The sequence below is a fragment of the Lissotriton vulgaris genome, chromosome 3_1 (assembly GCF_964263255.1).
Source record: "Lissotriton vulgaris chromosome 3_1, aLisVul1.2, whole genome shotgun sequence".
NCBI lineage: Eukaryota > Metazoa > Chordata > Amphibia > Caudata > Salamandridae > Lissotriton > Lissotriton vulgaris.
Window position 1 is genome coordinate 264317663 of NC_141689.1, and position 27127 is coordinate 264344789.

At 42.4% G+C, this 27127-nt stretch overlaps 1 protein-coding gene across 1 annotated transcript in view; it reads left to right on the forward strand.

Moving 5' to 3' along the window:
• DCC (DCC netrin 1 receptor) overlaps positions 1-27127 on the forward strand; it is a 1223862-nt gene that overhangs the window by 1002462 nt on the left and 194273 nt on the right. The window contains exons 10-11 of the mRNA XM_086960395.1: positions 2995-3143; positions 5407-5545. Coding sequence (XP_086816521.1) covers positions 2995-3143; positions 5407-5545 — 288 coding nt within the window. The remainder of the gene's footprint in view (positions 1-2994; positions 3144-5406; positions 5546-27127) is intronic.

Genomic DNA, 27127 nt, shown 5'->3' on the forward strand with positions numbered 1-27127 from the left:
GAGACACTAAAGCCAAGCACAAAAGTGCACAAGAGAAAAAGCACCAAAGAAAAGGACAATCTGAAATAAGACAAACGGGCACAGAAGTCAAGGACAAAGGAGCCTAAAAGGCAAGAGTACAAAGCATAGGTCAAAACAAGGGTGTGAAGGAGTCAGTGAGAGCAGAGGGAGAGAAGAGGATCTCAGCAAGGCGGGGACTCGAGGCAGACAGCCGAGTTTGAAAGGGCCTTGGACTGGTCAGTGGGCTGTCCAAAGTAAGTGGGAGCTGGGGCCTATGTAAATTAAGCCGAGCCACTTAAGCAGACAGTGGACTCACTTGTTGAAATTTGCAGAGGTTTAAACTATTGTTTAGAAACATATTCATCATTATTGAATTATGCATTCTGAGCATCAGAACAGGTGTGGCAGGTATATGCTTCAAGTTCACATGTCCCTCATGGTATGCAACGGTTACCACGCATTTTTTACAACGCGGTATCGTTAGCACGCTACTTTTACCACGCAGGTCGTTACAACGAAATGCGCTGGGGGCGCTCCAGGATAGTAAATACTTTAATTTACTATCCAACTCCTTTCCCTAGAGTCCACGGGGACTGGAGTTGGAATAGTAAATTAAATAATTTACTATCCAGCGCCCCTCCACGCAAGTCGTTGTAACGACTTGCATGGTAAAAGTAGCGTGGTAACGGTACGCGTTGTAAAAGTACACGTGGTACCGTCATACATCCGTCCCTCATGTTAGAATTCACATATTTCAGAATTTACCATGTTTAAAGGCAATCATTTTCCAGTGCTGCTGCCCCAATCTGGAGCTCCTTTCTCAGCCTATTTAGAATGGCACCAGGCAATTCCCTGCTTTAGAAAATATCGCAAGACTTTTCTATTCGAAAATCATCTGTCTGTCATATTTGGAGATGCATTGCCCCTTTTTCTGTTGGTGCATGTTCCCCGAATGTAAAATATGTAATCACTTTACTAATGTGTTGTATATCTACTCTATCATGCCACCCTCATTACCCCTCTTGCCTACTAGCTCCCTGGTTAGTCTTTTGTTTGACATGTTATTTGCTGTGTGCATATTCTCTTACTCAGTATGCAGTGGTTTATAATGCACTAAGCACTAAGTGAAAAGAAGCACTTTAGAAAAACACTGTATCTCTAAATAAATAAAAAAATAGCTGGCAACTGTCAATAGAGGTCTTTGTAAGAGTGGTGGTTGCATGATGAAGGGGGGATGCTTGTCATGTCTTCAACCTTCCACTTTCTTTGCGTTCTAAGGCAAGCAGGAGGGAACATATAAATGTTACCACCCAGGCATTCTCCTGGAGAGTTTGCATGGTCACCTGCATGTAGGCAATGGCCGGCACATTGCTTTCTGCGAAGAGGGCGGGTTTCTTCTTCCTAGAAGCTCCCTTTAGGATGTAAACACTGTCCTACACTAAATGAATGGTTTTGGACATTAGATGAAATGCAGAGATTCTGATTAGGAGTGGACTGACGCTAACAACCCTAAGTTGAACATAAAACCAGAGTCCTCATTTTAGCTTGATCAGCATCATTAGGAAGTCAGACTGACAAGGACCATGCTGCTTTTACTGCTTCCAAAACATAAACTACATACCGCCCATATCCTGCTGGCTATGAACAAGTCTGAAGGTCCTACTGAATCTCTGCAAGCCTGCCTGCTGCTGAGATGGCCTGCTTGAAAGCCCCCAACCTGCCCTTGAAGCATTGTCTGCCCCTCATCTGAGACCACATTGGAGTTGCCCCAAGAAACTATGACTACAAGCACAGGTGAATTTGCTATTTACCCACCTGGCAAGTGCATGCCTGCCCCCTCTTCTATTATTTAGACGTTCACTGATGTTGATGCTTTTGTGATGGTTCTTGTTAGTTTGAGAATGGCCTGTGCCATACAGAGGGAGCCACTGGTGATTGTGATGATGCATCTCTTCATGAACAAGGTTAGTCATCATAAGCATGGAGCTACTGACCACAAGCCTTTTTTGCTCCAGTGTTTGGTAAGAAAGCCTCATTTTAACCTCATGCACGCTAGCGGAATTCCACTCGCACGCTGAGATTTTCTAAAACACATGGTACGTGACGAGCTGGGCTTGTCATCAGCGTGCGAGGAGGCTACGCCATGAGGAGCCCAGCTCGTCATCAGCGTGGAAGGGGTTAAAGAGTTGACAAATCCTAACTAAACAAACGAGATAGCTACAAGCTACAGTAAGCCACGTGGCCAAATTCGAAGACAAAGTGTTTTTACCATGACTTTTGATTAGCCTTTTTTTGGGGTTCGTAATCATTGGGTTTTGGAATAGTAAGGGTTTGCAAGCCCCTTATGGTAGTTGTGGACGGAGGTTTGCAATCCTCCATTTTATAGTGATAGTGATTGCAATACATTTTTGTAAACATTGTAACAGTCCAGACTATTTGCATCTGCTTTGCTATTGAGTTGCATTTTTGTTTTCAACAGTCTTCCAGTGTTCATTGTAATTTAGTGATTACTTAACGACTATAATGTATATAGCCAGGCACTGTACATTTTTCACTCTGTTGTGTTGCATTATCGTTTTAAATATACCAATTTCCAGCATAGTCCAATTAACTCAGAGTCATAATTAAGGGCCCAATGAAAACACTGACACACTGTTTAAGAAGAATATAAACACCTAAACGCTCCTCTCATCAAATCTGCATTTGAGGTTTTAGAGTTTTCATGAAGGGTGGTACAGTGTATTCGCGAGCATGCGTGCACACCTGTGCGTGCGTGAGTGAATGTTTTTTTCTGTTTTAAAAAACTGCTTGCTTGCATCCATTCCCAACTGTTTCAAGGTTGTTAATTGTTATGTATGCACTTGCATGCAGAAGAAATTCTGCATACGTAACTGGCTATTTAATGGTAAAGTAATTAACTCATGAAAGTAACTTGCCATCAACCACAAAGATCTCTAAGGCATTTATTTTGCAACTTGTGTCATTATCTCACAGTGCAAGTTCCAGGTCCAGTTGAAAACCCAAAAGCTGTTTCTACCTCGCCTACCTCAATCCTCATTTCCTGGGAATCCCCTGCCTATGCAAATGGCCCTGTTCAAGGTTACAGAGTCTTGTGTACAGAGACAATTACTGGAAGAGAACAGGTGAGGCTTTTATACAAAATTGAAATCCTTGTAATTTGGGTTGCCATTTATTTTTCAACACAATAGAGTAGTTTCTGGCTGTTTAAACAGCGGAGATAAATGTAACCCACACTTGAGATTACTGCTGGTAGTGAGACAAAGTTCTGAATTAACTAAAGTGGAAGAAGGTGGTTGGAATTGTGGGGTGGATCCACAAAATATGAAGCGCATACGGGAAGGTGCAAGTAGCGGATTAATTAGTTACTAATCAATAATAATATATTCATGTAATAATATAATATTAATTAATTATACTTATTAAAATAATGAATCATAACAATATAATATTGATTAACTATTGATTGAGTATTAATACAATTAATTAATAATCAATAATTAAAAATAGTCGGCTAGTAAACTGGAAATAATCAGCAGATGGTATAGGTCATTCCAGAGTAGAGGTACTAACATAAAGTGAATGTGAAAAAGAAAAGGATAATGTTAAAGATGTGATGGAGGAGAAATTATTTCGAAGTGTACGTCAAAGCTAGAAAAGTGCGTGAGCAGTGCATGTACAATGTCACATCAATCCCTAGATTGCTACTAGCTGACAGTCTATTCACCAGGGTAAGGGTCTTAAGACTGATGCACCAGGATTCTCACAGTTTGAAGGCCTGATACTCAAAGTTTTTTTTTATACGAGGAGGTGAGATACTTTCCGGAAATATTAGGCATACGTCAAACAATTTATACTCACAAATATATCTTCATGAACAGGGCCCTTGGTGCTTTTTGAACTGATCATGCTAAATAAAATGTGATGTTTTTAGAGGATTATTTTTAGGAAACAATTTTAGTCTTTTTTTGTTTCTCTGGTTTCTTTCAATTTTAATTGGAGTCTTGCCATAGCTATCTTTTGATCATTGAATTCACTTTGAATATCAGGCCAGCTGGTGATCTCCAGCCTCCTCCTGGGATATAGCAACAGCATCAAGCTGGGAATGATAGTGTAGCTAGTACATGACATAAATCATGTCCATTATATTGATGATCAGGCAGTAGATTTCGCTTCTTAAGTTTGCATTTTTGCCCAGCGGATGCCAGGAGCTGGAAATGCTCAAAGAAATAGAAACTTCCAACTTTAGCAGATTTTGCTCAATTTCGTTATATTTTCACCTGTATATCGGCTGCAATCAATTATCTGTAATGGATAACTGAATTCTCTTTTGGGATCAACATAGGGGTCGATTAGGATGGCGGACGGATTGCCTCCGCCAGGCCGGCGGAGGCAATCCGTCCGCCATTCTCACAGAAAAGATCCCCACCACATTAGGATGGCTGGGGGGTCCGCGGCGGATGGCAAGACCGTCCGCCGCTTTTCCCCCGTTCGCATTCGCGACCAGCGGAAAAAGTGCATACATATGGCGGCGATGTCTGCGAGACACCGCCAGCCATATTATGATGCCGGTGGTCCTATGCCAATGCTGCCTTGAAAAGGCATTTGGTCTTTGCTTTGGCGGCCCGTTGCGGGCCCCCAGGGTGAAGGGGGGTACCTATGGTACTCCCTGCATTTACATGCACAAAGCAGCAGGCACCGCGCGGTGCCTGCCGCTTTGTGCATGTAAATGTGAAACATGATTTTTTAACTTTGCGGCGGGTGCTGCTTCAAGCAGCACCCGCCGCAAGGTTAAAGATCCAGGATGTGACCGCCAGGGTGGCGGTCACATCCTAATTGCACCGGAGGGACCGCCGCTGCCCCTGCGGATGGTCCCTCCACCTCGGGGGTGGCGGATGGACGCAGGTCAATCCGCCATCCTAATGAGGCCCTTAGTTATGATTCATACTATTAGAGCAGGATCCCTCTTTTTGGCATGGATGCATCAAAAGCATTTCATAGCAACATTTATTTTGTATTTCACAGTAACACTTTGGATAACATGCTACAGTATGGTACCTAGGGTTGTTTGCTTTTCAATGCTAACATATTTTTGTCAATTATTTGTTATATTACGTACATTTTTCACAGCATTTTTTGTATGGAATCCTGAATCATCAACATGAAATAAAGATCAGCAATGGCCATTCCTTTTATGTTTGAGCACATTTTTTTAAAAGTACAAGCTTGACCTACATTTTGTTTGAAGTTTCTTCAGTGACATAGTTTCGGCTAAGTGGAGAATAGAACTGCCAATATATATTCCTTTTGCATTTTCTCATGTTATCGGTCTCTACTTGCACGTCTTTCATGCTAATCGAATGAATTTCCTGCTTTGTCTGTCCCCAGAACATAGAAGTTGATGGACTATATTACAAACTAGAAGGGCTGAGAAAATTTACAGAATATTCTCTGCGAATTCTCGCTTACAATCGTTATGGCCCCGGCGTCTCCAGTGAAGACATAACAGTTGTTACTCTTTCAGATGGTGAGTTCAGTTCAATAAATGAGATATCAGAATATGGAAAATTATGACTTCCAACAAGGAGCATAGTGTTGTTTTAAACTAGGGAGCAACTTCGTGGTTACTACATTTTACACATTTTCTTTTTTAAACAGACTGTGGCAGGGGTTTGGGGATGTTCATGCATGTTATGCTTAACATATTTACTTACTCAATGGCAAATTGACTCCATAACATTTTTACTGAAAGACTTAATGAATTGATATTTGTGAAGAATGCAATGGCAGTCTTGGCAGGTGTAGCTGCGCTCGATGTCGAAGAATAAAAACAGTGTTTAATGCAGAGTCCAACGGCCACACACTCTTGTTGATAGCTCTCATAATACCTATTTTGAAGTTTTGAAATAGGTGCCTCAATTGACAAAGTAAAAAAAAAGTCAAAGAAAAATATATCCCAAGTAGGAATCGGTAAACTCATTCAAGAAATCTCATCTAATAGGGAGTTTCTGAGGGACCCGTTACCCGTTATTTCATGAAACTCAACATGTTTAAAAGCACTCTATGTGCTGATGCATTTTTTTGCAAATTTGTTCAGTTTTAATAACTAGCAAAATTTGCTCTTTGTTCACATCCATTATGGATTTTGCTATCATCCACAAAACAGCCTTCTATCTCGTTCCAATCCATCAAGTGAACATTTGAATGATAACATTAGAAGCATATTGGTCCACACGGATACTGGTTTCATTATCTTTAGTAGGCATATCATTTATAAAGGGAACCCCCAATTGTTTCCCTATTTGCTGAGTCCATAAACTGTAAACCTACAAAAATTGGGTAAAATAACCAAATGAATCCCTCCAAACTTGAAAATGAATGTATATTCTTAAAGTCATTGCACTGAAATGTTTACTCCCCGACTAATATATCTAAGCATGGTAAGAAAAATAACATGTAAATAATATTTAGTTTTAATGAGTGCAAAACTTCCCACTTTCCATGACTTAATCTGACAGAGGGGACATTTCAAGTTCTCAAAAGAGAACAAACCGACCCCCAGCTCCTTTAGACAGTATTACATCATAAACAGACTTAATGGAAATCAAGTTGTGGGCCTGAAACTAGGTCTAAATGTATGGAGATGGGACATGTCCAGCGTATGGATGGAATTTAACAAACATATTGGCAAAAATTGTGGGAAATCATAGGACAATATATCAAGCGATGAGTGACTTTAAAATAAATACAAATTGCTTCAAGCAAGAACACTTTAACATGACACAATATTGCTAGGAGTGGTGTTATTCCATTCCATCCAACTTTAGTTAATTGCATATCTACTTGCCTGTGGTGAGTGGTAGACAATAACAACTTGTTTATACCAAAATCCCACATCACTGCATCATTTCACTCTTAGCATCATTCTACAGACAAAGACTGAAATTAGAAGATGTGAAGAAGATCCGTCGATCAATTTATATTGATTATCAGTTTTCCCTAATCATAGATGCTTGAACTTTGAAAGTAATCTTTTCCTTTCTTAACACCTTGGCTGCTAAGGGTTTTCCCGCTGGGCGCTGGCACTCATTTTTTCCCATTGTTCATGACAAGGTCAGCTCGTCATGAGCGCAGCGCAGGTAACACCCATGACGAGCTGACCTTGTCATTAGCATGGAAGGGGTTAATGACCTACTTCTCATGAGACCTTGCCAGAAGAACCCTAGAGGAGGGGTCAATAAGAAGTGATTGGAATTCCCAGGTCATAAGCAGAGTAAAAGACAGACGTGTTAAACATGCTTCTAAAATGTAAATTTGACCCTAAGTGATCACCAACGAAGTGATTCTCTTAGTGATACATTGGCACTTTTTTCTGGCCTAGCAATTAATTTATCAAATCAAGTTGAAAATAATTTATTCTGAAAAAAAAATTGGTTTTGTGCAGAAATGCACAGATGATTCTATAATTGAAGGCATTAATTGATGGTTTAAATCTGTCTAGCTTTGTGATAAAATGAATCTAGCCATACTGATACGGCTAGAGTATGATGATATTGCTGTATACTTTTCTTTCTTAAGTTCATATTTGTTTATACATTTTTTTCACAGATTCACTCAAATTATGTATTTCAATATTCTGCTGTTTCATACTCCTAATTGCACTGAGAGAAATTAGGAGAAATTGAAAATGTTACTTCTTTATTTATTATATTTTATAAAATACATATTCTAGCCATGTTCCACACTCCATGTCTCTCGTAGGAAGAAGGAGGGATATTAGGCATAACTAGCCAGAAATGTATATGTGCCCCCCTCTCTGTCTTATTAATGAAATCCTTTATCATAACAGGAATAGCTGGACTTAAATAAATCACGACAGTTTAGCCAAATGAAGCTTGAGGTCCATTACTATAACCTGTAATGAGCAATCTTTAATAAATATTTCATGTGATTTTCATTATTACCAATCCCCATTTATTTAAAAAATCATTGAGATCTATGGGTTTGTGTTTGTTCGCTGGATTTAAGCCACACCTAAACGAGGCATATTAATTTAAATGACTTATTTGTCAAAACCACAGGTGGTCGTGATAAAGTGTGCAGTTGCCTGGACTACTCATTGAGATCTAGAGAGAGTCACAGCTGCAACAAACAGTTTGTGGTTAAAAGAGGCCATGAATCTGCCTTAAGGATATCCATGTAAAGTCTTAACTATGCAAGCCAAGCCAGGGTGAAATTGCAACATTATTTTCCTTAGGAAATATGCATATTTTCAGGATCATTACATTTATTGGCATAATAAGCTTGGGCAGTCATCCATGTGAAAATTGTGCATGAAGTATGCATAGCATGAAAATGCCAAGCAAGATAATTTCCAAGAAAATATTTCCTTACAGTTTCTAAAGTAACATGGGCATGGGGAACGTTGCTGATGTAGCACTTTCTGCCACTGCACATTTGCAGTTACACAGTTCTTGCATTCCATTTTCTGGTCTAACCAGTCTCTAACAGGCGAAATGTTTGTGAAAAAGCGTTGCAGAAGAAAGAAAAAAAAAATTACACTAAATATATGAAACCCATTGTTAGACCCTTTTCGGGCGGCTGAGACGCATCAAAGCGAGTCAGAATTCACTAATCCAAATAAAATGAGTACAATACAATACAATTGTCCGATCACCGGTGCTCACACCCTGGTAGCTTGGCACCAAGCAATTAGGCTCATTGTCAAGGATCGAGTATACTAAGTATTAGCACAACTCCCAATCTTGAAGCACACTACGTTCGCCATAATAAGACTCCACACTGTATGTATAAAAAAACACTCGTCTTTATATAAACACACACACACTGAAATCAAAACAAGACACACATAATTATATACACTCTACATTTATACACAATTGTCAACTTCTCTATTAAAATAAAAGTGAAAAACACATTGGATATACACTTTACAGTTTCGTGCAATCATCAGACTTTCCCATTGCAGAAAGGTCAAACAGTGACCCCTCTCTGGCTCTGCCTCGTGACCCAGCCCCACAGTCTCTCAACTCCACCAGCTAACAATACAAGTTGCCTCTGTTGACGCCCTGTTGACTCAACAGTCGGAACAACCTACACATGGAAAGAAACTTGTTACTTAGTTTAGTCCATCCGGATTAGAACTCCAAGTACCCGACTACACCTGCACGAGTGCAGGATCGCTCTCTCCCCATAGTCAAAAGGTTGTGACCCAGGAAGCTGGCGCACTCCACGTCAGAAGAAATGTTTTCACCCGGAGCGAAGGTGTGACCTGACAGTCAGCTGCAGATGACCACAAGGCACAGGCAAAATCTACCAAGTGAAAGTCCCTTTCCTGGAGCACGATAAGCTCCAAGCCACCACAAGTCTGCAGATAGTCCAGTTGCAGTCCCTCCTGCCCTAATGATTACCCATGACAAATTTCCCAGTATCGAACCAGTGAAGTATGGTTCCAAATCCAAAAACGTCTCTACTTTCGGAGGCTGAAGCCCCAGTAGTTATACCCACCAAGGCCTTTGAAGATATGATCAGTTCGAAAGGCCTCCTTTGAAATGTCAAAATGCACAGGCTCTTTCTAAATGTTTTCCTGTGCTACCCCAGGAGTTTTGATCACAATCTTTAGTGGGGCCAGGACTATGCCCCTTTGAATGCATGTGCAATTTCCACCCATTTTTAACCATCCCAAAGAGGCCCCTCCGAACTGCGCAGTTTCCCTTGACCCCCTAGTTTATGGCCATTCTATCAGGAGTGCACAGATTGGGCCATCACCCAAGCACCTAGTTGTGATTTAGGAGACAGGCCACCAGGCACACAGAGCCACGCACATTGAAATGCCTACTTTCTCAACCCACTCGTACTACTGGAGAGGATTCACCATTACGAACTCATTGATACCAGACGCTATATTGTTACTATTCTGCCACTTGGAAACAATGTTTGACAACCTTTCCCTACTGCCCTCATGCTAATCCAATGTGAGAATAAGGCCCTGTTATACCAAACACACGAACCTGCATCATTCATGCACATCTATGCACACGCACTTGCCCAGCCTCTTCCTAACACTGCACCCTGTCAGCAGGGAAATCTCTGATATAGCAGGAGACATTCAGAACCTTAGCACATAGCTTTCTAAATGCCAAACCGAATAACAGTAACCCAAGCACACTGACCCCACCAGGGCAAACGTGTGGCACAATCAATGTCCTATCTCCGTGGATGGGGCAACCAATCCGGCAGGCCTACAGAGGCACATTCAAGGTACATGTCCCTTGTATAGACCTTAACCCATGACAAGCCACTCACTGCTAACTGAAATCAGCCCTTCATGCGTACACAGAATGTATATGATGAGCACAGCGCTTTGGCACTGTACAGCTGTACCAAGAGCACTTGCCTACTAAGGCGAGCAGCCAGAGCAGCAGAAAACTGGGAAGGAGAAAAACAAAAAGTTGTGAGAAAGCACCCAGGAGAGGGCCACTTCCAGCACCCATTAATCTGGATTTACTTGAAATCATGCGCAACATTTTTGATTGGGCCTAATGTAGGCATAGTTTGACACAGAAAGATTAACATTTATGCAGGAACTTTAAAAAAAACATGGGATCTTATTTACATGCCCCTATAGCCACCACAACATCACTTTTAGTGGCGTTGTGGTGGCTAAGGAGGCTTTTCCTTATTTACAAGGCAGCATTAAGCCACTTAATGTGGGTTAACGCTACCCTGTAAATAAGGCACCCTTTCACGCTATACTTAGTGTGAAAGGGGAGGTCAATGGGTGTTGTGGTGGACGTTCCACTGCAACACTCAAGGATTTTGACACTGCCCCCTATTTACAAGGGTGACGTAAAGAGGAGGCCTCGCCAAAATTAAGACCAGGGAAAACCTGGTCTTAAACAGGCAAAACGAGGAGAAATGCTTTATTTCTCCCCGTTTTTGCTATTTCCATGTGTGCAGCACACATTAAAACAGCAAATTGCAATTGATTGTTTATGTGCAGGAGTAACCCTTCCTGCACATAAACAATCAAAAATAAAAATGACATTTTGCTTTAAGCAGCACACATAAAAGTTACAAAACTTCATTTCAAGATTGACGTTTTTTATATCACTGCAATTTTTTTCAATGAGGAGAAACCTTCCAAACATGCAATGTTTCCTTCCTATTCGTGGAAATGCAGTATCTCCTGACTTTGATGGGAGTAAATTAGTGTGTGCTTCCTAAGTGAATCACAAGTGGACATTTTTAATATAGCATTCACACTTCATCAAGAAGGGTGTCTTGGTGCTAAATAACAGATATTTATTAATATACAACTCTATAGTAATCATCTTGTATACCTCGAATGAAAGAATGAACAAGTCTGAATGTCCCCACCAGGATTTGAACCTATGACTGTGTGGTCACGCCTATATCCCTCATGTTTCCACTGACCACCAGGCACGTGCAATCTGACTTATTTGAAACATTTGCTAGGGTATAATTCCACCAGTCTAGATTCTATAAATTAAGATGAGGATTTTTTAAATTGTTAACTTTTTCTTATGATCAAATTAAAAATAACTACATTTTGTGATTATACTACACATGGTAGTCTGAATAAGGATATTCATGGCATGGCATATTTATATGCCATTTCTAATGCTTTCTAATGCATATCTTATGTATAAAGACAGCTGCTTATAAAGAAAATAAATGAACTGTCTCAAGCATGAATATTGCAATTAAAAATTCATTTCCACTTGAAACTACTTTTTGCCTACCATCTTGAGGCCTGTGTGTAAGCGTGTGCTCTGAGTTTAATAAATACATTATTATTTGCTTTGAGGATATTGATTGAGTCTTGGCTGTCCCATGTATTGTTTGTAATGCTCAATAAAATGTAGTATCATGGAATACTAAGAATTGAGATATCAATCTAGGCAACCTGACAAGTGATAATTTTAGATGTAATTAAAGGCTCTATCGACATTTATACAAATATTTGATTGCATTATTAATTAAACCCTTTGCAACATAAGAAAATGGTATCACATAGTAGTTTACATGTTCCATATAGATACATACTTAAGATAATAGGAGTTAAAAATCATTGAGGCATATAAGGGGCCAGTTTTACATGTTTGTAACACGGTGGTGGTAAAATGTAAAGTGCATACATGTGTAATGTTAAAAGCCGGGGAACTTTACGTTGTTACTGTCCTAGAAGAGTGGGACAAGATTATGTAGAAGGTTGCTGGAAATAAATAAGCACCTGCTATGCATAACCCCATAGTGTAAGCTAAGGCGTGTATGATAGTAGGAATGTGGAATGTCATTGGGGGGGAGTAGTCGAAGGTGAGGGCCCAGAAGTTGCCTAATTATTTATCAGCCCTTCGCATGCATGATCCCGTGCCTCTATTGTCCTAAAGAAACGATGAGTGAATTTGACCAAGGCACAATTTAGCATGATGTTTGATGGGCCGAAGCAGGCCAGAACTGCTTCCCTGCAGGATCTTATATCTTTAGCAATCAATCCCCTTCATAACAGGACTCTCCTATGCTCTAGAAGGGTTGGACACAGGCACAGTACATGTATTATGTCCTCTTTTTGATGATTACAGAGCCAACATTGCCTGATGCTTGCCCCTTTTTCGAGCTTGGAGATGTTGCAAGAAGCCACCCAGTCCGTTTATAGTGTGCTAGACGTTTACGGAATTATTTGTCCTCGTATCGTACAGTAGTTTAGCCCAGTAGGAGTTCAATATTTCCCTTTAGAATTCAAATGTTGCCATTCAGATGTCTTCACGCATCCCTTAAGTTGCTTATTATTTTTGTGTCCATTGGTGACCTTTTGAGGCTTCTCAGCCGATTGATCTTTTTTTGGCAGTCCTTATTGGATGACTGGAACCTGCGCCTTGTGGCTTTGCTTTACCCGGTGCCGGTTTTGCAAACCGATCTGCCGGTTTATTAGTAAATGTTAACCAACTCAACAATGGGTCTCCCTCTAGTTTATGGATGTTAGCTAGTAGCAGTTTGGCTTCAGCAACCAGGGCTGAGAGGGAGTTGGTAGAGCACTTTATACGTTTGAGATTCATTATATAACTTTTGGTGCAGTGTTATGTTTGTCTAACCTGATGTTGAGGGTAAGCTCTTGAGGACAATAGTCGCTGTCCATTTTTTCGCCAAAGCCGAATGAAGTGATTTGTTTCAGTAAAGAAAGGCTTACAAATATGTAGTCGATCAGAGAGGCCACAGTGTCGGTTAGGTATGAAAAACCAGGTGGCTTGTCGGTGTGTAATCGGCCGTTAAGGGCTCTTTATCTTAATCCAAGATGTTCCAGGTTTCCTTGGAGGGCCCATCATCTTGGCAAATCTTTTTGCCATCCGGGATGGTCCTGAGATGGTATTGCCCAATCGCCTTCTGGTAACTGCATTATCTCGTTTGCAGGGAGATCGGTCATTAGTCACATTGTAAAGTCTCCTGTAATTATTATATCTGTGCTGGGGTTTTCTGATCTCAGGTACATTTCTTGGTAAGGGCAGTCCTTGTGCCTGGATTGGGGTGGATATAAATGTTTATCAGACTTAAACTCTTTAACTGGCCATTGGCAGCTGTAAGTGAAGTGCCTACTGCTTGCAGCCCTGAGGTGTCGTTCGCTTGTTCCCAAGAGTGAGTTGCACTATTAGCCGACACGTAGATTGCAAGGCCTCAATTGCTGCGGCCAAAACTCTGCTATTTAAATGCAGCTATGTGATGGTTTGTGTATCCTTGTAGTTGGTATGCTGTCTGTAGCCAAGTCTCTTGTTGTAGAATAATTTCAAAGGGGCATACCTAGGATGTTTTGACCTGACCGCCCAGTTTGTTAGCCAGTCCATTGATGTTGCAAGAGCCTATCTTAAGTGGGCTTTCCGAATGTACGTTATGGAAGCTGCTTTGTCACCTTAGTAGTCGTGTTGAGTTCAAGGTACCAGGCAGCCATGCACAGTTTTCTGCTCCTTCAGGGACACTGGTTTGAGTTTTATGGCCGCCTTTTGTGTCCCATGTTCAGGAAGCCAGAGTTATACTTAGGGCACCTCTGAGGACCGAGTAAACCAGTCTTGGCTGAGTTGTTAGACGGACCACGTCCAACAAACTTCCAAGGATGTGTGGGTAACCTCGTTCCTTTACAGGAGAGATGGATATTCCCCACTGCTTGCAGATATCCGCGTGTCTCATGATTTTCGATGCTAGCTCCCTGGTTCATCAAGTAACCTTGGTTGCTTCATTTTTCTGGCAGTTCCCAGACACAATGAACTCAATAGATGCAATCCCGTACGATGTAACTTCTTCCAGCAAGCCCGTCACTTGGATTAGCTTGAGGATGTTGCCTTGGTTTAGAATGTCAAATGAGCCTTTGGACTTGTATTCTGAGTAGAATAATGTATAGGCAGTTGAACCTTGTAGATGCCTTATGTCTAGGCAACCATCTTGGACTCTTTCTAGCCTTTTGATGGCCCGAATTAGGGTAGTTTGGAGTGCTGGATTGAATTTACTCAGTAAGGGAGGCCAGGCCTGTGAGAGGAGCCTGTCATTCTCAGGGTTAAGATGGACCGGGACCTAAGATATAGAAGAGGGCCTCCTTCATGCAGGGAGGAGTCAAGGCCAATGTTTTCAATTGTAGAGGGCAAGTTGATTGGGGTTCCTGGCTTGCTTTCCTTCGTTAAGACTGTATCTATGATATTTTGCATGGCACTTGCTTGTTCAAGATCCTCAGTGTGATCTGTTAGATGCCTAGTGTCTCTGGTCTGGTTGTCTGGTGGGGCGGTCATTCAAATACTATTGCCCCCCAGCAACGAGACTCTAGGCTTGGGTGGCCCTGTCTTGCCTTGGAATTTTTGCGTGGTTAGCGGGGGCCTTTTTACTCATGTAGTCGAGTCTGCTATGACTGCCGTGATTATTGCTTTGGGGCATTTCCTGGTGCTGATCTTTTGCATAGGAGCAGGTTCTGGGATTAGACTTAGGCCATCCATCGCCCTTTCCAGGCCCCTCAACTGGGTTTTGTCTTTGTGCTGAATAATATCTTCACGGTTCCAAGTTTGGAACAGGGGATAGGGCGCCAGGTTGTACTTCGTTGTTCGAGTTTTGTTGTGGCACTTTCTCCTTTTTGATTGTTTCCCTTTAGGATCTGCTTCATCAACATGATGTGCCCTCTTTTGTCTGAGTGAGGGTCCGTGGTTGTCCCCAAGTCTTTTGGCCACAACGGTCGCACGTGAGCAGCTGCTGTCTTCATTGCAGACGGTTGTAGCCGAGTGCTGCAATGGATCACATACAGCTGCACCTTCCTCCCCAACTATTGGCCCATCTTGGGGGGTTTTTATTGAATTTTTGCCTCCATCTAAGGTCTCACCTCTAGGGATTGAGGTCTTTGTATAGGCTATTTCTTTAAGCTCTCCCACTGGCTTTGCCATCTCCTCCGGAAGCGCACTTTGCTTCTCTAGGAGTAGTTGCAAGCTTGGCGAGGATGGTCAGTATCAGCCTGGGCCCGTTTTATCAGGTTGTTCACGTTTGTGATCTTTTCATCGATGCTGGCGACATACAGAGCCAGAGTGTTTGGAAGACTAATCTGTATGTCTATTGTGTTAGCTTGGAAGGACATTGCTTCCACCGACCTCTGTAGGGCGACTCTTGTTGGGCCTTAACCTCCTAATTTGGGGTGGCTGAGGGGCTTGAGTTCTTGGCGGCTTCTTTTCCGTATGATGACAGCATAATTCCCCATTCCTTAGATCAAAGTTAGAATAAGTCCTTTGCGAGATGATAAGAATCTTTCTCGAAGGGAGTCAGATGGGTTTGTACATTTTCCTGTGATCTGCTTTCCAGCTTTTTTCGGAAAACCCCTGAGTAGTGGTTGTTCCTCTAGTTGACTAGTTATCAGGGGAACAGAGCTTTCCTTCTTTCCCTGGGCCACCTGCTTCCTTTCTTCTTTTTCTTCTTCTTATTCCTCTATCTGAGAAATTGGGTGGGCTAGGTCTTTCCTGCTCAGTGACAAATTGAATAAAGGCTGTGGGAGATCCCCCTCTGGCAATACTTTGCGGGCTACGTTACTGGCCAATATGTTATGTTTTTCTTTTTCCTCTTGTGCTGGCCCTGCTTTACACCATGATTTAGTGCCAAACATGGCAGTTGAATCTCCCTGGCCTGCCCAAGAGGATGGGGAGGGGGCAGACGCTCCTTACTTCCTTTTGGAGCAACCCCCCTAGTGGGCTCATGGGGGGCAAAGGATTTGCTTGTTCCAGGCCAGGTTTCCAGGTGAGGGGGTACTGGATTGCAGTTAGTGCCCCACTTACTGACGGTCACTATCAGGCTCAGGGAGATGGGCAAGCCCTTGAGGCTTAATTGCTGGAAAAAGTAGCAGAGCCTGCATTTTTGAGATAGTTACATTTGGAAGTGATTTTTGCTGAAAGAGGGTAGTGTTGGGTCCTGTAAGGCTGGCTTCAGGATTATGTAGGTTTGAGTTGGTCTGCAAGTCGCTCAGAGGTGACGTTGGTATTAGATCAAGCATCTGATTGGGCGCCTCTGTAGGTTCCAATCTGTCTGCCCCCTGCTTCGGTTTTCAAAGTGCTACCACAGGACCTCTTTGTTGTCCAGAGCGCATGATTTAACTAGTGCTTCTAATGAATGTTAAGGCAGGGAGCTGTCCCTCCTATGCACCCCTTGAGAAGAATCACGGATTGGCTTCTGATTTGAAAGGTCTTGGTTCTTGGGTTAGTGGTAAGATTGCAACTCCGCAGAAGTTGAGAAGCCCCTTGCTGTTGCTTACAGATTGGGGGGATGGGAAGTGGGTAGCACGGCGGGAGCATGCTGCAATAGCCTAGGCCTTATGCTGGTCGCCCCCATGCACCCGACCTCTGCAGCCCGCCTACCTATGGGGCCCCCCTCTCTCCTTCTTGGTCATGCAGGATACTAGGTGCAGTAGGTTGAGAGGCTGGTGAGGCAGGAGGATCTGCGAGGCACTTTAGATGCTTCTGGTTCTGAGGTGCAAGGTGTTGCATGTCTGCAGATCACAATTAGCAGCGCTGATGCAGATGTTTGGGACAGTGGCTGGGGTCAGGATAGTTGTCTTACACAAAGGTGATGGATGGTTGATGGAGAACAAGTGATGATGGTAAATAAGGGGCAGCGTAGGGAGGGGGAGCAGAGGTTGCAAATTCGGTTGGCACTGCTCTCCTTACCTGGCGTCCTCTGGGAGGGCTCTAGTCGTGGCAGCTTTCACACCTAAACTGACAGCGGTTGATTGAAGTGGTAGGGTAGGCAGAGCCAAGCAGCCCACCAGGAGCCACCTGGCATCCCACAAGCTGCACCCAGACCAGACTGGGCTGCTTCCTCAGAGGACCGCTTAGGGGGCCAAGGGTTCACTCTGCTTGGCTTGCACTCAGCTCACCTTCCGATGTTGCCAGCTGTCCTCTCTCGTTTCCTCGCTGCGGGTATTCCTGTTGGTACTCCTACAATCCTGGATCGCTACGACCCTGGGCTGACTCAGCCCTATTGCTGTCTCCCTGTCTCGCTACACGCTGCTGCTGTCGAAGTCAGACGTGCCCTGGAAGAGGAAAACTGGTCTATCACCAGCGGGTCACTGAGCAGACCCTTAAAATAATGTGGAGATATTGTGCTCGGACGCTTTGCCTATCATTCGTTAACACATCATTACAAGTTCCGCAGGTTCTAAAAGGAGGGTGACTCAGAAATGTATTTCTTCATTTTGAGTTCAAAACACAGTATCCTGCAGTTTTGTGGGGGAAAACTGCAGTTCTATATGAATTTTGCAAAAAGACTCATACTCCATCAATCAATCATTTGTAAAGCGCACTACATACCTGCAAGGGTCCTGTTCCCGGGGGTGCGCTACTGATCGAACAGCCAGGTCTCGAGTACCCTCCTGAAGGTCAGCAGGTCTTGGGTCTGTCATAGTTCTCAGTGGGAGGGTGTTCCATGTCTTGGCGGTGAGGTGGGAGAAGGATCTCCCACCGGTAGTTGTTCTTCGGATGCGCGGGACAGTGGCGAGTGAGAGGTTGGCAGATCGTAGCTGGTGGTTGGGGATGTTGAAGGAGAGCCGTCTGTTGAGGTAGACTGGGCCGGTCTTGTGGAGTGCCTTCTGTGCGTGGGTGTGGAGCTTGAATGATATCCTCTTGTTTACGGGGAGCCAGTTCAGGTTTCCCAGGTGGGGGGGATGTGGCTGTGGCGGGGTATGTCGAGGATCAGTTGTGCCGAGGCGTTTTGGATTCGTTGTAGTCGTTTGATGAGCTTGGTTGAGGCTTCAGCGTAGAGGGCGTTTCCGTTGTCAAGTCTGCTGCTGACAAGGGCCTGGGTGACTGTCTTTCTTGAATCTGTCGGGATCCATCTGTATGTCTTGCTGAGCATGTGAAGGGTGTTGAAGCAGGAGGAGGGGACGGCGTTAACTTGCTTGGTCATTGAAAGCATTGAGTCGAAGATGATTCCCAGGTTGCGTGCGTGGTTGTCGGGGCTGCCCCCAGTTCCGTCGGTCACCAGGACTCGTCCCAGGCTGAAGGGTTGGAGCTGAGGATGAGGACCTCCGACTTGTCCGAGATCAGTTTCAGATGGCTGGTCTTCATCCAGTCGGCGACAGCCTTCATTCCTTCGTGGAGGTTGGCTTTGGTGGTGATGGGGTCCTTGGTGAGGGAGAGGATCAGCTGGTGCAAACTTCTGTTTTCACCTGGCTCAGTGAAAGGCATATTTACCAGGCAGCGTTAAGCCACTCAACGTAGCTGAACGCTGCCTTGTAAATAAGGTCCCCTTTCACACTTCACTTAGCGTGAGAGTGGCTTGCAATTGTTGTTGCATTGGGCGTCTCCGCAACACCCATTGCTTTTTAATGCTGCCCCTTATTTAGGATGGGATGGGGCAGCACCAACAACTAATACCTGGTAAAACATGGTCTTAGGATGGTGATCCGAGAAGAAATCAGTAATTTCTCCTCGTATTTTTCTCTTTATATGTATGCTGCATTATGCAGCACAGGTAGAAACAGCAAATCGCCTTTCAAGATTGTTTATTTAAAGGAAGGTGTCCCTTCCTGCGCTTAAACAATTGCCCTGCAGCACAAGTACCCTTGCAACATGGCGCAAGGGTGCCTGTGTTGGCACTAGGTAGTTTTTTTAGCGCTAGAGGAAAGGCAGGGGTTCACCGTATTTTATGTACATATAGCGCATCCCTGCGTTTAGAAAAGGTCTGAGCGCTGCGTTATCAATTTTGGTGTAACACCGTGCTCCAGCATTTTATTGAAATAACCGCTGGATTTGCATAGCACTAAGAATGATGTACCTTTCATGAGTATATGATTGCTTAAACTATGTTGATAAAATCTGATGCTGTGAAACAATAAATAAAAATATAAAAAAAGAATGATGTGTTAAGTTAGACATGCTCTCCGTGTATCTAAATAGTCGACCTCGTACAAAAAAGTTTTTTTCTAGTAAAATTGAAGCCTTCATTTTGATTCACATTTACTATATATATTTGGAACTCTGTGGTTCTAGAGTGTTTTCATTCGTCTCATGAGGACAAAGCAGCATCTTCTCTGAGCAAGGGAACAGGAAACCTTTCTGCCAACCAGCCAGGCTTGTGAGACAGGTGCATTAACTCTTGCCTTAATTGCAGCATTGCTTCACAACACAGTGATTTCACACAGGCCGCCTCAGTAACCTCACAGCGGCCATCTTGGAGCGCTCACAGTAATACAATGGCAGCGTTAGTCTATGCAGCTTATAATCAATTATTTTGATTGATGTGTCGTATGCTAGCTTCTTTACTCGGTTGGGTGTTTTTATCAGTCAATCCTTCTCTCCCCTTCACATTATGTGACATGTGTCATCGTGAAGAGGAACACCTATTATTTCTGAATAAGCACCCTGCTAGGAATTAAGCAGTGAGCTGAGAGATGTTATCGACAAGCTAAGAAATCCACCTTTATCCGAATAAGGCCTCACGGCTCTTTCAGGTCTGATAAATCTTATATTGAGAGATTTTACGCTACCGCAGATGTGGCCATGCCGACCATGATCATGAATTTGTCAAAAAAGTAATAATATAGTTTTTTCTATTCTGTGCACTTTTGCTGAGCACATGGATAGGTCGTGATTTAATACTTTTCTGTGGAAACACAATTTTAATTGTGGGATACCGAACTGTGTTTGTGTCAGACACACTCAAACATTATCAATATCAGACACCAGAACAGAAAATGCAAACATTTCTTTAGAAAGTGTGAATTTTGGCCATTGCTATACTTAAATAGGTACAGCGTATTTATCAATTGCATCACGTTATTATTATTATCTTCATCATCATCTTATTAGTATTACTATGTACTTATTATTGTTGTTATTTGTTGTCATTTATGATGTTAACCCGTTGCCCGTTGTCGGCCAACGGCCGTCGCGCGCACTAGCTCCGTTGGCCCATGCGACCCCGCCCACTCATCAAAGGTGCCGCACCGCGGCAGAATCGCCGCCACGATAAACGGGTTAGTAACAACAATAATAATAACAATAATAACAATAATATTAATACAATGTCTTTCTTTTATAGCAGTTGTTAATCCTTTTGTTTGCATTTCGTAACACAATGCATAACAGAAAAGATATTCCTGTGTGGTTGGAAGGAAAAGTCGGTCAACTAACACATTCTAACATTGTAGAGTATCTCAAATTAACTTTCATGATTCATGAGTTATATCCTGTAGCTTCAGATAAATGAAAATAAAAATGTATAAAGTGCTCTACTATCCATAGGTGTCTAGGCGCTAAGCTCAGGAAAGTAAGAAACTGCCAATTAAGTGGAGGAGAGAGTCTCATACAGAAGCTACTGGTTAAAAAAAGCAATGTTTTGAGCTTTTCCTGAAGGCCAGAAAATCAGATTTCTTTTTAATTTCATGAGGCATGGAGGTACAGGTCAGAAAGCTCCTGTCACCCCAACTGGACCTTTTAAAGTTTGGAACAACTAAATTGAAATTTGGGCCCGACTGGAGAGGTCACAATGGAATATAGCACTCAAAGCTCTGAAAGTCCAGTCCTGTATTGTGAAATGCTTTAAAAGTAATGTACAGAGCCTTAAAACTATGCATAGTTTCATTGGGAGTCGGAGGAGGTGAATTAGGCCTGAGAGACAGGTTTATATTTGGGGATTTTCAGGAGCAGATGTGCCACTGGATCCGGTACAGTTTGGAGTTTAGTAAGAAACCTCTTCTGTATGTTTGTGAAGAGTGCATTACAATAGTCTATTTGTGAGGTAATCAAAATAAAGACCACAGTTTTTTGTAGCTCTCTAGGAATAAAGGGAAGGACTTTGGTCAGTGGTTTAAGCAAGAGGAACAAGGAGGAGATGATAGCATTGATACGACTTGTGAAGGACAGCTTGCTGTCAAACTGTACTCCTAGATTCTTTGTTTTCTTAACCAGACATGAGAGAGTACCCAGTTCCTGGGGCCACATGCTTGGAGACCAGAAGGAGATTTTCTTCCCAAATAAGAGAACCTCGGTTTTTGCTGCATTCAGCTTCCAACAATTATCTCCCAACCATATCCCGATTTGAAGCATACAATAATGAAATCTGGATGCGGTGGACTCTTGGCTACTGGCCACAAACACCACTATCTGGGTGACATCGTCAGAGGATACTAGGGAAAAGCCGAAAGATCTAATCACATCTGCCAGGGGGATAATGTAAAGATTGAAGAGAGTTGGGCTCAATGAAGAGAACTTTGGAACCCCACATGGCAGTGAAAAGGGAGGGAAGGTGAACTCTTCCATGACCACCATCTGCTCCCGGTCATTGAGGAATGAGTTCAGCAGTGACAGGGCGCTGTCTCTGACTCCGATGGTAAAAAGACAGTCGAGGAGCAGTTCATGACTGAAAATGTTGAATGTCGCAGAGAGATCTAAAATAATCAAGGCAGCATTTCCTCCATTGTCTAAATTCTGTCTAGTTTTTTCGGATGCTGTGATTGGTGCCAGTTCTGTACTGTGATGGCTTTTAAATCCAATTTTGGATGGATCTAGAAGATGGTTGTTGTTGATGAGGAATGTCAATTCCATTTTGATACAATTCTCAACAATGTTTACAGGGAATGGCAAATTAGACATTGTACTATAATAGGATCAGCGGCATCAAGGTTGAGTTGTTTTATTAGAGGGAGGATAAGGGCTCCTTTCATCTCTTTGGGAAAGTAACCAGAGATAAACATCTTATTGAAGATGTGCGTAAGCTGTACTGCAATGATATCTGGGACCATGTATATGACTTGTGGTGGGCAGGGGTCCATAGGTGACCCAGATTTTATTTTGCCCAATAAGTTTTTTAATCTGGTCAGAGGTTGACTTCAAAATGATCATACTTTACAAACGCACACATTAGAGGCATATTGCACTATCCGCAGTGTAAGAAATTGGGTTAGAACAACAGAGTACATTTCAATGAAAAAAATTACACTAGAGTACCAAAAATGCAATCAGTACAATTGAAGATATTCAATTTAAAAATGTAGCTCCTAAAAGCACAAAGCACCACTTGTAGTTATCTGGTTGTGCTAAAGCGGGGAAAGTCACAAATTCAGGCTGACTACAATGGAGCATGAGTCATGGATCCAGATTAGTCCCACTACAAAAATTACCTTCTCAAAGCCCAGCATAAGGAGTACAGTTTGCGGTGGAGGAGTCCGTGAGGAGCAGGGAGCATGCTGCAGATGGTTGTTGCTGTAGCCCAAACAGTGGCCTGGCATCACAGAAGGTTATCGCTATAGGATGAAGATCTGGTTGGGCATCATGGACAGTAGTTGCTTGAGCTTCATGTTGACGGTGATGGCAGGCTGGTTTGCTGCAGAGTGAGGTACAGTTCTCGCATTGCCAGTCTTTGTAAATTGTCAGTCAAGTGTAAAGAGTTGGGTGTTCCTGAACTTCTCGTTGGCGGTCGTCACGGTCTTCAGAGTCGTGGTGCGAACTGACCAGTTTGCAGTCACAAAGAGCCCAAATCTTCAAGATTTCTCCTTTTCTTGTAGAGGAGTGCAATGTGATATAAGCCAAGGGTCCAGGACCTGGAGTGACACCTCTAGGGGATCAGGGACTCACTCTAGCAAGGGCCAGCAGTGCTCAGGCAGGTCCAGTTGAAGGTACAAGCAGGTCCAGCTGCAGCAGGTCAGCTGGGCAGTTGAGAACAGTCTCGGGACTTTGTTGTGTCCCTGTACCTCAGAACAGGAGGTCAGCCAACTGACCCTTGAAGTCAATCAGCATATCCTGGGATGAAGGGAGCATGTCCAGTCTTCCTTCTTTGAGAGCTAGGCAGGCCTTAAGCAGTACGGCAGTCCTCAGGAAACAAAGCGGGCCTCAAGCAGCAGAGAACTCCTCTATGAGCTGCGGGGTAGTTTTTTGGGAACAAGGTAGGCCTCGAACAGCAGGGCAGTCCATCTTCTGCAGTGTCCATAGGTCCAAAAGTGTATTGAAGAGTAGCTCTTAGGTGCAATATGTATACCTTGTACCAGGCTTTGAAGTGAGGGGATTCCCTACACCACCCCCATATCTGGTTCAGAAAAGTTCTTCCCTTCTCCTGTCAAGGCTCCAAGAAATTTGGGATGATAAAAGACTACGGTCAGGTTCCTTTGTGTGCGCTGGGGACAAGCCCCCCCCCCCCCATCTATGCAGGTTGATCCATCCTGCCTTCAAGCAGTCCCCTATGTCTCACTGTCCAGCAGGAATACACAAATCCTAACAGTAGAGCTATTCACAGTCATTTGACCCAGAACACTAACAGCAGGACAAAGTGTGAAAATGAAAACTTTCTAAAAGTGGTTGCAACCAACAGAGGCAGCTCTACTCCCCAAAACATGGGGCAACTCAACACTATTCAAGTAACAATGGTTCAGGGCAGAAATTTCTTAGGCAGAAATTGTTCCCAGAGCACAACACATATAACAATGAATTCCAAACCATTAAAAAAGGTGCAATAATTATACACAAAAAGCTGTTATATATTTCAAAAACACAAAACATGTATACAACATTCAAATGGTGCTCTCATAGTTACACAAACCATACATAAAGAAAAGGAAATGGCAGTGTAAATGAAAAACAAAATGCACAATGGCAGAAGCAGAGTTAACACAAAAAAGTCTGTCAAATGACACAACACAATAATGACACAACAACAACATGTATGCTTCCTCCTAATAATTACCCAACAACACAAATATGCTTACTCCTAATTTACAAAAGGAACAGCATTTCGACCTCTTTAAATTCATTAAGTCATCATCAGCACAAGGAACATTTAGGAGCAACCATCCGAATCAATTTCTAAGCGCATAGAATTCATCTAGAAAAAGACCGATAATGAATAACTGTCCAGGGTCCTAGGTAAAAGATCATTTACTCCTGGCACACAAAAAGTATTAATGAATAAGGCCTCATCCGGGTTCTAATCACCTTGAACCTTTTTATATACGAAATTAATCAAGTGACGACATTGGGAAGCATCTAGAAAATATGAAGCTTACCTCTACTACAGAAAGAAATGCAATTATTGACGTCAGGCAGTGAAAGTGCCCGGTCTATTAATATGCACCCTATTTGTCTGATACAGTGAATGCCAGTGATTTGCTTGGTTGCGCTGTGAAATGGCTCTGACCCTGACTGATGGAGGTTCACTCTGGGTCTTTCATAAGCTTGAAAAGACTAGCATCTCTCCCCCCTCCAGTCTTAGCCACTTCCAGCTGTGGTGGCAGAAATCTCTAATTATAATAATTATGGACATGCTGCAGGCTGTTAAGAGCTGAAAACCCTGAAGTATCCATTTACATTTGAAACATATATGGATTTGTATTTCATATTAATATATATTAATTTATACACATATTCTTTGCAGTTTTTTATAGCACCCTAAGACATTGACGTGCTTTGCATAGGCACCAGGTTACATTATACACGGTTAAAACATGTTTTGTTAAGCACTGGAAGATTAAGTGATTTGCCCAGAATTTCAGAATGTTGAGCCAACGCCCAGACAGAAGCCTGGGTCCCTAGAGGCAAAATCGGCAGCTCTGGCCATTATGCTACATCTCCTCTCCTCTTCAGTCTTATATAGCTTACAAAGCTAGGTTGGATTATTGGATGCATTTCTGTGGATCTTATCAGTTTATAATTGAACTGCTGCTGGGTGCACATTAAAGTAAGCTATGATAAAGCATACATAATTACAGAGTTCATCCATGGCCAAGCACCTAATATTTCCAATTTTAATGTTATCCTGTAGTAGGTCTTGTTTGAAAAGTAATTTCAAAGCTTTTGTTTTCTCCTGAAAGGATGTACATAATATGAAGCATTTTGTCATTCTTCACTGACAATCAGTGGGTGAAAGAAGGTTGCTGCTCATCGCTTGCACATTTAAGGATAAAAATGCTCTTACTAAAAGCTTTAAATAATGTTTGATAATAATTCCCCATGGTATGCTCCCTCATAACGAATGATCATTTCAACTCAAATGAATACACTTCAGTACTGTTAAGCTTTGCTTTTATTTGCTGTTTGTATTTCAGTTACTAATTTCGACTTCACCATCATAATTGTTTGGATTGTCTTTTTCATGCTATCACAAAAACATTTATTCTATATAAAAAAAGTAAAAAATATTCACTTCTCTCGTGTGCATTAGGGGGACAGGGAGGCAATTTTTTAATATTTGTTAATCAATCATTCTACATTAGACGAACGTAGATTGTGCACTTCTGTAACTGAGCAGCATCAATGTACAGAATATTAAGATGGCTCCAGGGTCAATTACACTGGCAGCAGCCTTACATAAATAAGTGGCAAAAAAGCATGTTCATCCACAGTTCATAACAGAAAGGGAATTGAGGCCACTCAGGCTGTTTAATCGCCTAATTTATTAAACACAATATCCCAGGGAGCTTTTTGTTCAAAATCGATGGGTTTAACCACTTAGAACAATGTTACACAGAATGAAAATGTCATAAATAAATATTGGTAAAAAAAATTAAGACTGAAAAAGGTCTGTCATGTCATAGTAGGTGTTGAAAAATATAGTTAAGCAATATTTTTGGGAAAGCTCATCCATTCATAATGAAACCTGTAGGATGGATGATGTTTTAATTGTTTTGTCATGGTTAAATACTTTACACATTTTCTAAATTAATTCTGTCTGCTCTGTGCAAAAGCTAGCAGAGGGTTGAGTCCAGGCTTAAATTATTCAAACTATGTTTTATCCTGACAAGTCTGTAGTTGTATTCCTTGTGGTATAATCACATCTACCTCAATAAATAGCCTGTGTTCTTACAATATTCCCTGGAGTCCACATGTATACTTGGGTTCTGCACTAATGGATGCTCTTGTTGCATCCCATGGCAGCCTGACATGGGAAACCTATGGGGTCTTGGTATGACATCATGCATTGCTTGCATTCTGTGCTCCAGGGGCATGGTGCGAAAATAAATGAAGTCTTTAGCCATCTCTGACCTAAAGAGACATACTACTGCACTTTATCTACCCACCTGACCTCATTAGCTTTGCTAGAATTGGTTGGTGAGTACCATTCCTCGATTTCTGCTGGATACCTGCTTTGATCCTGGGAACTAACAGCCAGATTCATGAAGGTAAAATCGGCGCGCAAAGGGCCAGATTCTGCGTCTGGCCCTTTGCGAACGCTTGTATTGCATTTGGGATTCATCATCCCAAATGCAATATTCGCAAAATCTGAAATCGCTAAATTGCGAGGAATTGCATTTAAGGAATCTCTATTTGAGATTCCTTAAATGCAATTCATGAACCATTTTAGAATTGTGAATTCGCAATTTTTGGCCGCTATTTACCGCGAAGTCTGACTTCGTGGTAAATAGCGAAAACTTAGAAAAATGCACTTAAGTGCATTTTTCTAAGTTGGATGTTACACACACACATGTCCTTTGGACATGTGTTGCGCAACACCAGTGTAAATCACCATTTCAGGGGTGCTACAGAGTGTCCTTTGGACACCCAGGCACCCTTGAAATCGCTTCCTTATTTGCGATTCGCTAATTGCGAATCGCAAATAAGGATTGACTCCCCATTCA